This window comes from Amphiprion ocellaris, chromosome 1, assembly GCF_022539595.1.
Source record: "Amphiprion ocellaris isolate individual 3 ecotype Okinawa chromosome 1, ASM2253959v1, whole genome shotgun sequence".
NCBI classification, from domain to species: domain Eukaryota; kingdom Metazoa; phylum Chordata; class Actinopteri; family Pomacentridae; genus Amphiprion; species Amphiprion ocellaris.
Window position 1 is genome coordinate 33493910 of NC_072766.1, and position 12061 is coordinate 33505970.

Here is a 12061-nt window from a genome sequence, read left to right on the forward strand (position 1 = left end):
ACGCTTTTGGCTTTGTAACCTTATATATTTTTACTTTGACCTCATCAGCAGTGCAACAAATTCTGGATAAAAAGCACATGCAATAAGACAACCAGAAAATGTGCTAATGCACCACAGTTGGCCAAAGTTAGAATTGAAGAGGAAGGTGATTGACTAAGCTCAAAAACTTTCCATCATAAGAGTTCGTTACAGTTTACCAATCAACATCTTGGTTCAAATTCTTCTCTGCAACTTTAGATTAGATTACATTTTTTTTAAACTAACTTCAACTTCATGCATTGACAGTTGTCCTGTTAGTAGGACGGACTGTTTCAACAGTTTAGTTTGGCTACATGTCCAAACAAAATGCTTTGGATGATCTGGACTGACTATTGACAGTAGTCAGTACACAGCCATTAAGTTAATGGAAAACTACAACAATAAAGCCAGGATTACCTTTAACATCTGCCAAGTTGCAATTTTAAATATCTGCCATCTTTTACATTAAAGAAGGATCAGATGCTAAAAACATTGGCTGTAGCTGGTAGATATGACAGCAGTTGAAAAACGGGACAACATGCAGCTGTCTTTGTTAATGCCTTGTTTGTGTTTCATTATATTTTCAAGACAAACATATCTGATTAATCTGTGGAATTATATTTGAGTGTACATGCATGTCACACACAAGAAAGGCTCAGACACAAATCAAAAGGAATATTTATTTGTTTGTGAACTCACAATAAAAATAAAACAAAATAGAATCAACCCTAACGAGATCTGAAACTGGATGGCCTAAACCAATGCTAAGGAAGACCCAGTGAACCAGCACTGCCTCAAAGCTTATCTTCATCTTCAGGCCAGTATACACACCATGTAGCATACAGCCAGACATGACTCTGAAGGAGGAGAAGCAGGCTGATTAACTTGTAACCACTATATCATTGATACATACATGTATTTAGATAATGTGGTTGTCTTCGTTGTTTTCTAAAACAAAGAAGAAGCTGTTTAACACTGTTACTGGTTTGAACTGTTGGGCATTAACGTAGTGTTTCAGTTTACTAACAAAAGTTGTAAAAATCACTGTTGGTAACATACACTTAAGACATAAGTATAGGAATAAATAAACATTGCATTCATGTGTGAATATGGCTATCTCATTTCAAAATAATGGCCATTGCCATGAAGTTGGCATCAGCGGCCACACAGTGAAGCATTGCAAAGCATCCCACAATAATCAAAGAAATAGTCTCCTCTGGTTTCTATGCATCACTCCTCACACTTTTTTTTCTTTTAACACTTTTATCTAAGGTAAATAGTATATCTCTCCCAACCATTGTGGCTCTCCCTCTTGCTGTGTGCCGTTTCAGTGTGCAACTGAACTTTATTTCAGAGCAACCGAACACTAGTGGGACAATCTACAAACAATCTAATTGGCTGATGTGAAGTACGTTCACATCAACAATTGGTTGTGCGCTCAAGTTTCTAATCAAAGCATACTCTACTTACTACTTACAAATCTAGTTTGTCATCTATTTTAATGCATTTTTAACTTCACTGTACATAGTTTTAACTATTTAAAGATTTTAACTAGTTTCATATATGATAAGTATTTGTTTTTGCTACAGTTTCAAGTCTGAAGATTTTGTTTTATTTCAAAAAGTTGAGCTGAAGTGTATATTTTGAAATTATAGTACAAATTTAGAAAAGAGAAATTTAAATTACTTTATGTTGTTCTGTTATAAAAATTATATATACTGATTAGACCAATACAATAAATTATCTAAATTATCAACAGTAAGAGAAGCTGTAGACGGAGCGTATTGCTGCTGCTTAATCTGTCAGATGAACTTTGATGTCTAAAGTCTAAATGTGCGAAGTAATTTGCAAGCACAAGCTAAACGGTTTAATAAAATGCAAGAATAGACTAAATGCACATATGTACATGTAGAGTGTAGATGTATATGTGCTGAATATATGTACATATAGAATGTGACTGACTGCTTTTCAACACTCTTACTGTGTCTCATTTTCAGGATCTGTAGTCTACACTGAGACAGTCAGTGATGGCTACTGCCAGACAGGGTACTGCAATGAGACATGCCACGTAGTGGTTAAACGACATGTTTGTGAGTGTGTTGGTGTACATCCACCAAGAAAGGTACTTCTATATTCCATTTCATACATATTTAACTTTCATTTTTAAATACATCTGTTGAAGAAAATTGCTCAACCTTTGAAATTCCATATTTAAATTTATAATGGATTTTGCAAGGCAAATTAATTTGGCATTTTATGACCTTCTTTTTTGTCTTTAATTCTGATATATGATTCCTCTCGCAGGATGGTGAAAGTTGGATGGTATCTAACTGTACTACCGGAACATGTACTAATGGCACAGTAAACTATACCAACACACCTTGTCCACCTTTAAAGCCTGTAGTGTGTGCAAATAACTTCCCTGCCATTAAAGTGACAGATCCTAATGATTGTTGCCCCCACTACGAGTGCCAATGTAAGTGTAACCAACTAAAATTTTGCTGTCACAAAACTTTCAAGTTAAACTTGTAAAGGCATTTTAATGAAGTCATGTCATGTCTTGATGTTCGAGTTTGCTTGAATTGATACATATATACTATATATATATTTTACTTACGTTATCTGTTTAAAAAAATCTGTTTGTGTATCAGTTAATGCTACTTGAAATACCATTCTAAACACAAAATGTCTGTATCAAATGAAGGTATCTGCTATGGTTGGGGAGACCCACATTATGTCACCTTCGATGGAACCTACTATGGGTTTCAAGGAAACTGTTCCTACTGGTTGGTGAAAGAGATCTTGCCCAAGTATAACTTCAATGTGATGATCAATAACTCCTACTGCGGTGCAGCTGATGGACTGTCCTGTCCTCAGTCTATTACTGTCTTCTACGATAGCTTCAAGATCTTTATTACACAGAAGGATATCAATGGGATTTTTACAAATCAGGTAACTTTTTTAACACACTCAAATGTTCTCATACTCTAGACATTATCCTTGCAGCTACTCCTTTCAGTTCATTTGCAACCACTGATTTGGATGTATGACAAGTCTGACCTAACCTAATGTGTAAAACTGTCTCAAGAAAGGCTTTCATCTCATTACTGTACCTAGACTGAACCTTGAAAAATGTTTTGTGTCCTTTTTCTGACATCTCTGACATGCTTTTGTTGTAGGTTTTGGTGAATAACAAGCCTATAAATCCTGCATACCAGTATGGTGACTTTAGAGTAACTACCACTGGTATTGATACAGTGCTCGTCATCGGAGCAATCCAGGCTAAGATCACTTTCTCAGGGCTCATATTCAGCATCTACCTGCCCTATAATTTATTTGCTGGCAACACAGAGGGACAATGTGGTGAGTCCTATGGCAGACATGTATAGTATGGATGTGGTTTGGAGATGAGCTGATGAATGACAAGCATATTTATAGCCAGTACATACCTATTGTACCTATGTGAAACATTTTGCATGCCATATAATTAATTCTTAAAATGGCTTTCACAGTTAAGAACTGATCTGAGTTGAGCCATGGTTCACTAATGATGACCTTTTCATTCTAGGCACATGTGACAACAACCGGACAGATGATTGTAGATTGCCTGATGGTAAAATTGATCCTTCATGTCCTAATATGGCACGCCAGTGGCATACAAATGATAGTTCCTGTGACCAACCATCTCCCCCGCCAACAACACCTGCGCCTGATACCTGCAATGCAACCCTCTGTAATATCATCAAGAGCAGGTAGGAGGAAAACAGAATACATGTCAGAAACTACATCTTGGTTAGTTTTAAACATTCATCTTCTAACGTAAATGTAATAACTTAACATTAAACAGACACTTTTTTAAATTTAATTTACCAGTAATAGGCAGTGTTTATAAACAATCACTATCATTATTTTTCAACTGTAGAATATTAGAATTTTAACTAGGCCGGCCAGCAAAAATTCTTTATTCTTTCACTAAAGCCTTTTCAGGTGTGTGCCCAATCAGCACTTCCACAGTGTTCAAATCTTAAGTAAATACTGTACCATCCATCTACTATCTAGACACCACTTAATCCTCATTAGGGTCATGGGGGTGCTGGAGTCTATCCCAGATGATTCAGGGTGAAGGCAGGTTTCACCCTGGACAGGTCACCATGCAGAAATATCCCAGGCCAGGACACAAACCAGGGATGCTCTAGCTGTGAGGCTGTGGTGCTAACAACTGAACCATGGAGCACCTAAATACTGTAACAAAAATTTAAAAGTCACAACAGCACAGAAAGCTGAGATTAAATGTGATCCGTTTCATTACATTAAATACGTACAGTCTTGTTGAAACACTGGCAAATTTAATGTTATAAAATACAAATCTATCATGTCAGCTCAGTCATAAAATCTTTTCCCCGTATATACACATATATTTACCATGACTGCGCAACCCCTGTTTTAGCCATGTTTGAAATATCAAGGTTGTAGTTTTAAATACAGCTAAGCTACTGCTGACACCGCTGTATGCAGAAAAACAACTGACCACTACAGCTGAGTGTGTGAGACCAGGACTTTCCATTGTTTCTCACTTTTTCTCTGAGCGACATGGAAGTGTCAGCAGGTCCCCCAGAAAGGAGACTTCCAGGCAGGTTTAGGGGAGGTATCTAGCAGGACAGGATGCGGATGGTTGTTGGTCAGTGGTATGGACAGGGTACTGGCAGGGTGAAGGTTTGTTGACACTAAAACTGGAAAACCAGGGGTTGTGCAGTCATGGTAAAATGTAGTTTTCTTTGCAGTATTTTAATTTCAAATTTTATTTAAAAGACAAAAAGACAAAAGAGGATTTTGAAGAAACTGTTAAATGTTCAATTACTATGCTGTATGTCAGAACAAAATTTAAGTTGATATATTTACTTTCTGAGAAATGCAAATTGAGTCTAGCAGTGGGTTTAAAGCTCACATTTCCAACATCTACACGGACATCATCATCACTTACTATAATGACTTCATCATGACTAAACTAGACAAAAAGTCTGGGAATTCAAATAGAAACATTCAAGTAAAGGGCAGAGGCAACAACAAAAATATTGTTTTGTTATATGACCATGTATTTAATATTTTTTCAAGTGCTCATACTGTGAATTTCGTCTTCTTCAGTGTGTTTGAAGCTTGCCATAACATCATTAACTACAACCCATTTGTTACGGGCTGTGAGTTTGACATGTGCCACTCGCGCATTAGTCGGACTGGCTGTACAAGCCTACAAGCCTATGCTGATGCCTGTGCTGAGGCTGGAGTGTGCATTGAGTGGAGGAATGCCACCAAAGGACTCTGTGGTATGCAACTAAGACATACACTGTCATGTTAAGCACTACATACTCTTAATTTACATAGTAAAACACATCCCTGGAACACCACAAAAGCAATGAGCAATTAATACATTTAGTCTCTCTTTATCTCTCTTCATAGAATATTCATGCCCAAGTCCCAAAGCGTATCAGGCCTGTGGACCACTTGTGGAACCTACCTGTGATCTTTGGTAAAGTGGTTCACCAACACCTGATTATTGCTCATCACAGTCAATCAGCTTTTATTAACTCCCATATGCTCAGACTCACAGACAACATGACGTGTTCTCCTTATTGCATGCTGCTGTTTCTGCAGGTACAACCAGAAATTCATCTATGCCGTAAATGTGTTCACTGCCATGACAAATGTGACAACAGAGGGTTGCTTCTGCCCAAATGGCACCATCCTACTCTCTTCTGGCTCATATGAATGTGTGCCGACCTGTGGTGAGAACAAATAACACTACTGTATAGAAATGCCTATGTTGCATTTATGAATGCCCTATATTTAACAATGGCCCTTTGTGTTCAAGTTAATATTCCATTATCACAGTTCAGTTTAAGGACTGATTAGTACGACACCAGCAAGTTATTAAAACAACAACTAAGCTGACTTAGAATTCAGAGCTCAGTTGAAGTTACAAAAACAGCAGAACAACAAATAAAGAATCAAAAGCCTGGGAAACAGTGGCGTCACACACAAAGACAATCTGACAAATAAGTAGCAGTGAGCTAAGGGTATACATTGCCTTTGAAAAGTATTCATCTCCCTTTTCAACATTAAACAATGGTCAATTTAATTCTGCTTTTTTGACAAGAATTTACACAAAAAAAGAAGTGTTTTTTCATGTTGAAATGAACAGTAGATTAAAAAGTAGATTACCAGGAAATAAGGGATAAGTATCATAATTTTTTATACCCCTTCAAGTCAGTATTTATTATGTGGTCCTTTCACTGCAATTGCAGCATTGAGCCTGTGAGTTGCTGCCTCAGTCAGCCTTGCATATATGGACACTGCAGATTTTTCAGATTCTTCTTTGCAAAACTGCAAAAGCTCCATCAAGTTACATGGGGATTGGAGGTGAACAGCCCATTCGAAGTCCAGAGAGAAATTCTCAGTTGGATTGAGGTCTTGACTCCAACTCAGCCGCTCCAGAACATTTATCTTGTTGTCTTTAAACCAGTTCTGTGTAGCATTGGCTGTTTATTTTGGCACATTCTCTTACTGAAAAAATAAATCTTCTCCCAGGTAACAGTTCTCTTGCTGACTCCTGAGGAAGAGCATTCGGTGTAAATGACTTGAACTGTGAACTGAGCATGCCATCATGCCGAGTCAAATCTTTTTACCACACAAACACAATAGACCCTCTTCACCTACCATACCCACCAAATTTGATTGACTTCAATTTCTTCCTCTTCTCTATAATTAAACTGACATGAAAGAGTCGCCATTTTGATACAGTGGGGAAGATCCAGGTCACAACACAAATGGTGCTTGATGTCCTTACAGAAAAGGACTTCCAGGAAGTGTTCCCAGCACAGCAGGAACACAAGAAGCGAAGAAACACTGTCCAAAGTGACTAGTTTAAAATATATGGTAGCAACATTTAAGTCACGTATGACTTTTGCTTTTTTATAGGTACAGACTCTGAACTTCTTGATCAATTATATGTAGCAAAAATGTGTAGCCTAATGCAGCTGTACCACACAATTGTAGAAACTACGCTTTAGGATTCAAATTGCATTCATTTATCAGGGACCCCAATTAGGTATTTAATCTAGGCCACCTAATATATCATCATGAGTTAATCTAATCTACTTGTATTGATCAGTCTCATAATCAAAAGTTGTAAACTCTGATTTTATTGGCCTTCAGCTTTCCAAACAAAGAAACACACGGTAGAACTGACAATAATTGCACACAAACATTTATTAATTAATCCTAAGAGCAAACATTAAACAACAATGATGTAACAACAACACAGTGAATAAATGAATGAATGAATGCAGATAAACAAACTAATTTACTGTGATCATCACTGGAAGCAGTTGATAGAAAGGTGATGAATTTAGAATCATTTTAGAATTGGAAAACCAATTATAATTTGTAAATTCACCCATTTAGCTAAAGAAAAATGATACTTGTAGCCTTTGTAGTAGGGAGGGGGAGGTCGCTGCAGGATGTATAGCTGCGATGATCTGCTGGATGAGTTTGTTCAGGAACGCAGAGACAAGGAGGCACTTTGGCAGATTTGTGTTGCAAAAGTGTGTCGAAGTAAGCCAGAGACCTATGAGCAGACAGAAAAGTCAGCACACCGAAAATGCAATAACAAGGAATTTATCACAAAATGCAAGTAATGAACAGATCTGGAGGGAGAGAGGGGAACGTGAATAAACTAAGGGAAGGGGAGAACTAAAACTGAACACTAGAGGGTGGAGTGGAGAAAACAAGGCTAAAGGGAAACTACGAGTAGAAACTATGGAAGACAAACAGGACCAAAACACTAACATATGCTCAACATGGACTGGAGGATAGAGTAACACAGGGGAAGGGAAACTAGCCAGGGCTAGGAACAAACGAGCTATTAAAGCTGATGGACAGGGAGCCAAATTCAAATCAGCATCTAACCAATCATGGACGTGTTCCTCCCAAGGGATGGTGTTCAGCTTCACTGTCCAGGAGAGGTCAGAGGACAAATACCTTTAGAACTTAATATGAGGTGCTCTATGGTTCCTGAGATAATAATAAAAGGTGTAAACATAAGAAGAAACTTACAAAATGTAGACTTTAGGCTATATGAAAGTAAAATTAGAATGTTGCTATAAAAAAATACAAGCATATACATTCAATAATAAGAAAAATAAAACCTAAGAAATATATATATGCTGTGAATAAAAAGTGTCTCTGCCTTTATGGCTGTGGTCTGTGACAGAGAAAGGGGTGTGTTTGTGTCTCATGTGTGCTTCTCCACAAACACTTCAGATGTGATGTGTTCTTCTTCCATATTGGTCCTGATCAATCTGGTATCAGAGACTGAGTCCAGATTTTAGGATCATCACTCCCGCGATGCTGCTTTTCCTTCAGGGTCTGATTTAAAATGTTTAGTAGGGAGGTCAGAAGGTCACGGTAAAGAATGGAAACCCTCTTGTCCAGAGGTGTGGATATTCTCACTGTTGACACTTTATGACCCTCATCAGATTGTGGTGAAGGTTGGAGGCATCCTGTTGTATCGAGAGAGTCGTTAATGGTTCTTTAGTAAACATCCAATCTGCAGATGTTCCATTTGGATGTGAGTTTTGGGTTAGCTGTACCTTTGGGAAAGGATCTCTGGACTATCTATATGTTGCCTTGGAATGTTCTGCTCCTCAGTCCGCTACAACATATCTGGCTTTGTGTGGCATTAGACTAAGCTTGTCAATTAGGCAAGCTGAGACTGAAGCCATTAGAGCGATTGCTACAGCTGAAGTCAGATTTCTGTTTGGCTGTCTTACCCAGTCAAACAAAAGAACATGTAAAGTGACTGCACCACAAAATGCAGCCATATTTGTTTAGAACATTCGATAGGTTAAGGACTGTTATGAGATGTGATATCAAAGAGAATACATTCTGCTTTTAATTGCTGAGCTCCCAAAACAAGTTAACCAGTGCTGTAATGAATATTAATGCCTCTATGCTTCATATTTTTCTCCTAATAGAAATCTGTCGTCTGGCAAATGGAAAATGGGCAAAGGTAAATCATTTGTTGACAATGACAGTACATAAGCTTTTACATAAGCTTAGGTGAGTTATTTACTCTTATGAAATATTGTGTCCTTAGGCCAATACAACATGGATAGAAGGCTGTAAGGAATGTACATGTGAGGAAGACACACTGCAGGTTTCCTGCAGTCCTATATCCTGTCCAACACAGCAAACCCCCAGCTGTGACCAAGAGGGTCAGATCAAGGTTAAGGTCAATTACACCGATGGTTGCTGTCTGATGGAGAAGTGTGGTAAGAGCAGAAATGTTTTCCACTTCATATATTCTGTATTTAAAAACAGATTTTGCATTTTCTATGTGTGTCTATTGCATTCTATGGTCTGGTGGGGAGTGAATGAAGGAACCAGGCTTATAGTGCAGGAGGTGATTACTGGCAGGTAGTCAGCTGATTATTGCAGCCATCTCTCATCACTGCAGTCAGCAGTGCAGGCAGCTCAGGAGATGCAAAAGGAGCAGAGAGAGAGACAGGAGACAGAGGGACAGACAGGTCAAAACAGACACAGACAGATGCAGAGGGACAAGAAGGGAGAAAGAGGGGAAATAGAGGGAGAAGGATGGAGAGGAACAGGGGCTAGAGCAGGGATCATGACAGAATGTGGATTTACTTATGACAGTGAAAAAGTGGACCAGCTCTTTACCTTTGCAGAGCTGTTTGGGGGATCATGGGAGATTGAGCATCCAGTTCACATGTGTTTTCTGGACTTGTCCCAGGAAGCGTTGTGGGTGGTTCTAAGGCGGTAACAGGTACCAGGGCCACTGTTCCAGACTGGTGCTTGTACAACCAAGCCTGAAACAAAGTTGTTTAAGTATCTTGGAATCATTTTTACAGGTGATGTAATGATTGAGCATGAGACAGACAGACAGATTGGTACAGCATCAGCAGCAATGCACATTTAAGAGGAGTTCAGATTCATATTACATACACTCCCCTCTAAAAGTGCTGGAACAGTAAAGCCAATTCTATTATTTTTGCTGTAGACTGTAAACATTTGAGTTTGACATTAAATGATGAATATGACACAAGAGATCAATATTTCAGCTTTTATTTCCAGGTATTTCCAGTCTGCAGCAAAAATAAAGGAACTGGCCTCACTGTTCCAACATTTTGGAGGGGAGTGTAGATCTCATGGTAGTCAGCTTGTGTGGGGAAGGACAGGGAAAGAATTCCAACCAGGCTGCACGAATAGTACTTTTGAGCATTAAGGTGCTCACAGTGGTATAGTTGCATAGAACTTGTAGTTACTGATGGATCATTAACTTAACAAAATGTACAATGAAATTTTGAATGCCGTCAGAAGAAAGTTTTTCAAGTGATGCAAGTGAACCTTTCAACAGGATAATAGGCTTAAGATTTCCAGAGCCTGGACCTAAACCCTATTGAGCACCTGTAGCATGCCACGGGGGAAAAGAATGTTAACTCCTTGATGCTCTAGTGTGGATGAACTAAAGGCAGAAATATGGAGGGAAATGAAGGCTATTACAGGAACAGAAGGTTAGGGCCAGGGACCACGGCACAAGAATATCAAGAGCCATTTTCTCATTTTCACAAACAGTAAAAGTGGTCCTCCTGGAAACAATGTCCTCACTTCATTCATCTATTTCTGTATTTAAACAGTGTGTGATGTGACACAGTGCTCTGGTTCAGTACCATCCTGCCCTGTTGGTTATGCTCTGAAAACCACAATGGGAGCCTGCTGTGTCAACTACTCCTGTGGTGAGTGTGCTCATTTATGTGCATGTTACTTCATTGCACAGTCAGGTTAACATTTTCCACAGTGACTGTTACAGAACATTTACCATGCTTGCATTAACTTGTCTGTTTCCTTGACAGTTCCAAAACCAGACGTGTGTGTATTTAACAACCAAGAATATCAGGTGAGATCTCACATCTACAACTGTCATGTGAAACGAACATGAAGAGACCAAAATAAAACACAAATGAATCTTTAAAGGCTTTTTCAGCATACAGACTGTTGGACTATGGTATTTTTCAACAGCCAACAACTCAAAGATGCATGCGGCACAATAAATGGTGCCGATACTCTGTTGTGCTAATTCTATTTAACTCTCTTAATTCTCTCTTTAACTTTTCTTTTGAGTCTTATTTTGTGCATCAGTTCTGTAGTATTTTTGATGTTGGTAATTGGAAGAAGTTGGACACTACACAGAATTGGCCTCACATTTTTAATAATCATTCCATGTTAGCCTACACTACCAGTCAAAAATTTGGACACAGCTTCTCATTTAATGATTCTTCTTTATTTTCATGACTATTTACATTGTAGATTCTCACTGAGGCATCAATTTCAGGTGACTATCTCATGAAGCTCATCCAGAGAATGCCAAGAGTATGCAAAGCAGTAATCAAAGCAAAGGGTGGCTAATTTGAAGAATCTAAAACATAAAACATGTTTTGACTTATTTCACTTTTTTTTGTTTACTACATAACTCCACGTGTTCATTCATAGTCCTGATGCCTTTGACTGGTAGTGTATGTTTACTATGAAAATATCCATCACATCTGCAAAGTTAACGTGATTCAACAAAATCAAGTCAGCCACAAATTCTCTGCAGTTTTTTGACTGATGCTGTCAGCATTTATGGTCTATGGTTGAGGTTGTACTTTACAGTGGTGCTGCTCTGGACTGCAGGATATTGAGAGGTGCTCCATGGAGCACACTCTAGTCTATTCAGAAACAGGACAGGATTTCTTTTTGTGCTGAACTTCTTACCCTGTACATTCAGGTTGGAGACCTGGTGCCCATGAAGCCATGTGAGAAGTGCATTTGTAGTAACCAGACCGATGCCAGCAGCCACCTGCACATAGTAGAATGCTATTCTATCCCATGTGACACCAACTGTCCTCTGGTAAGACCGTCTCTTTTCCCTCCCACCTGTTTTGCTCATATTCACATTTAAGCTTTCACCGTTAATCACCTTCCTTGACCA

The 12061-nt window shown here is 38.6% G+C and overlaps 1 protein-coding gene across 1 annotated transcript in view; it reads left to right on the forward strand.

Annotated features, from left to right (window-relative positions):
• Nucleotides 1-12061, forward strand: part of LOC111586420 (mucin-5AC-like) — a 48348-nt gene that overhangs the window by 30439 nt on the left and 5848 nt on the right. The window contains exons 31-43 of the mRNA XM_055011447.1: nt 2016-2140; nt 2323-2494; nt 2723-2970; nt 3198-3381; nt 3587-3770; nt 5161-5339; nt 5473-5542; nt 5668-5798; nt 9048-9082; nt 9170-9344; nt 10728-10826; nt 10944-10987; nt 11858-11980. Coding sequence (XP_054867422.1) covers nt 2016-2140; nt 2323-2494; nt 2723-2970; nt 3198-3381; nt 3587-3770; nt 5161-5339; nt 5473-5542; nt 5668-5798; nt 9048-9082; nt 9170-9344; nt 10728-10826; nt 10944-10987; nt 11858-11980 — 1769 coding nt within the window. The remainder of the gene's footprint in view (nt 1-2015; nt 2141-2322; nt 2495-2722; nt 2971-3197; nt 3382-3586; nt 3771-5160; nt 5340-5472; nt 5543-5667; nt 5799-9047; nt 9083-9169; nt 9345-10727; nt 10827-10943; nt 10988-11857; nt 11981-12061) is intronic.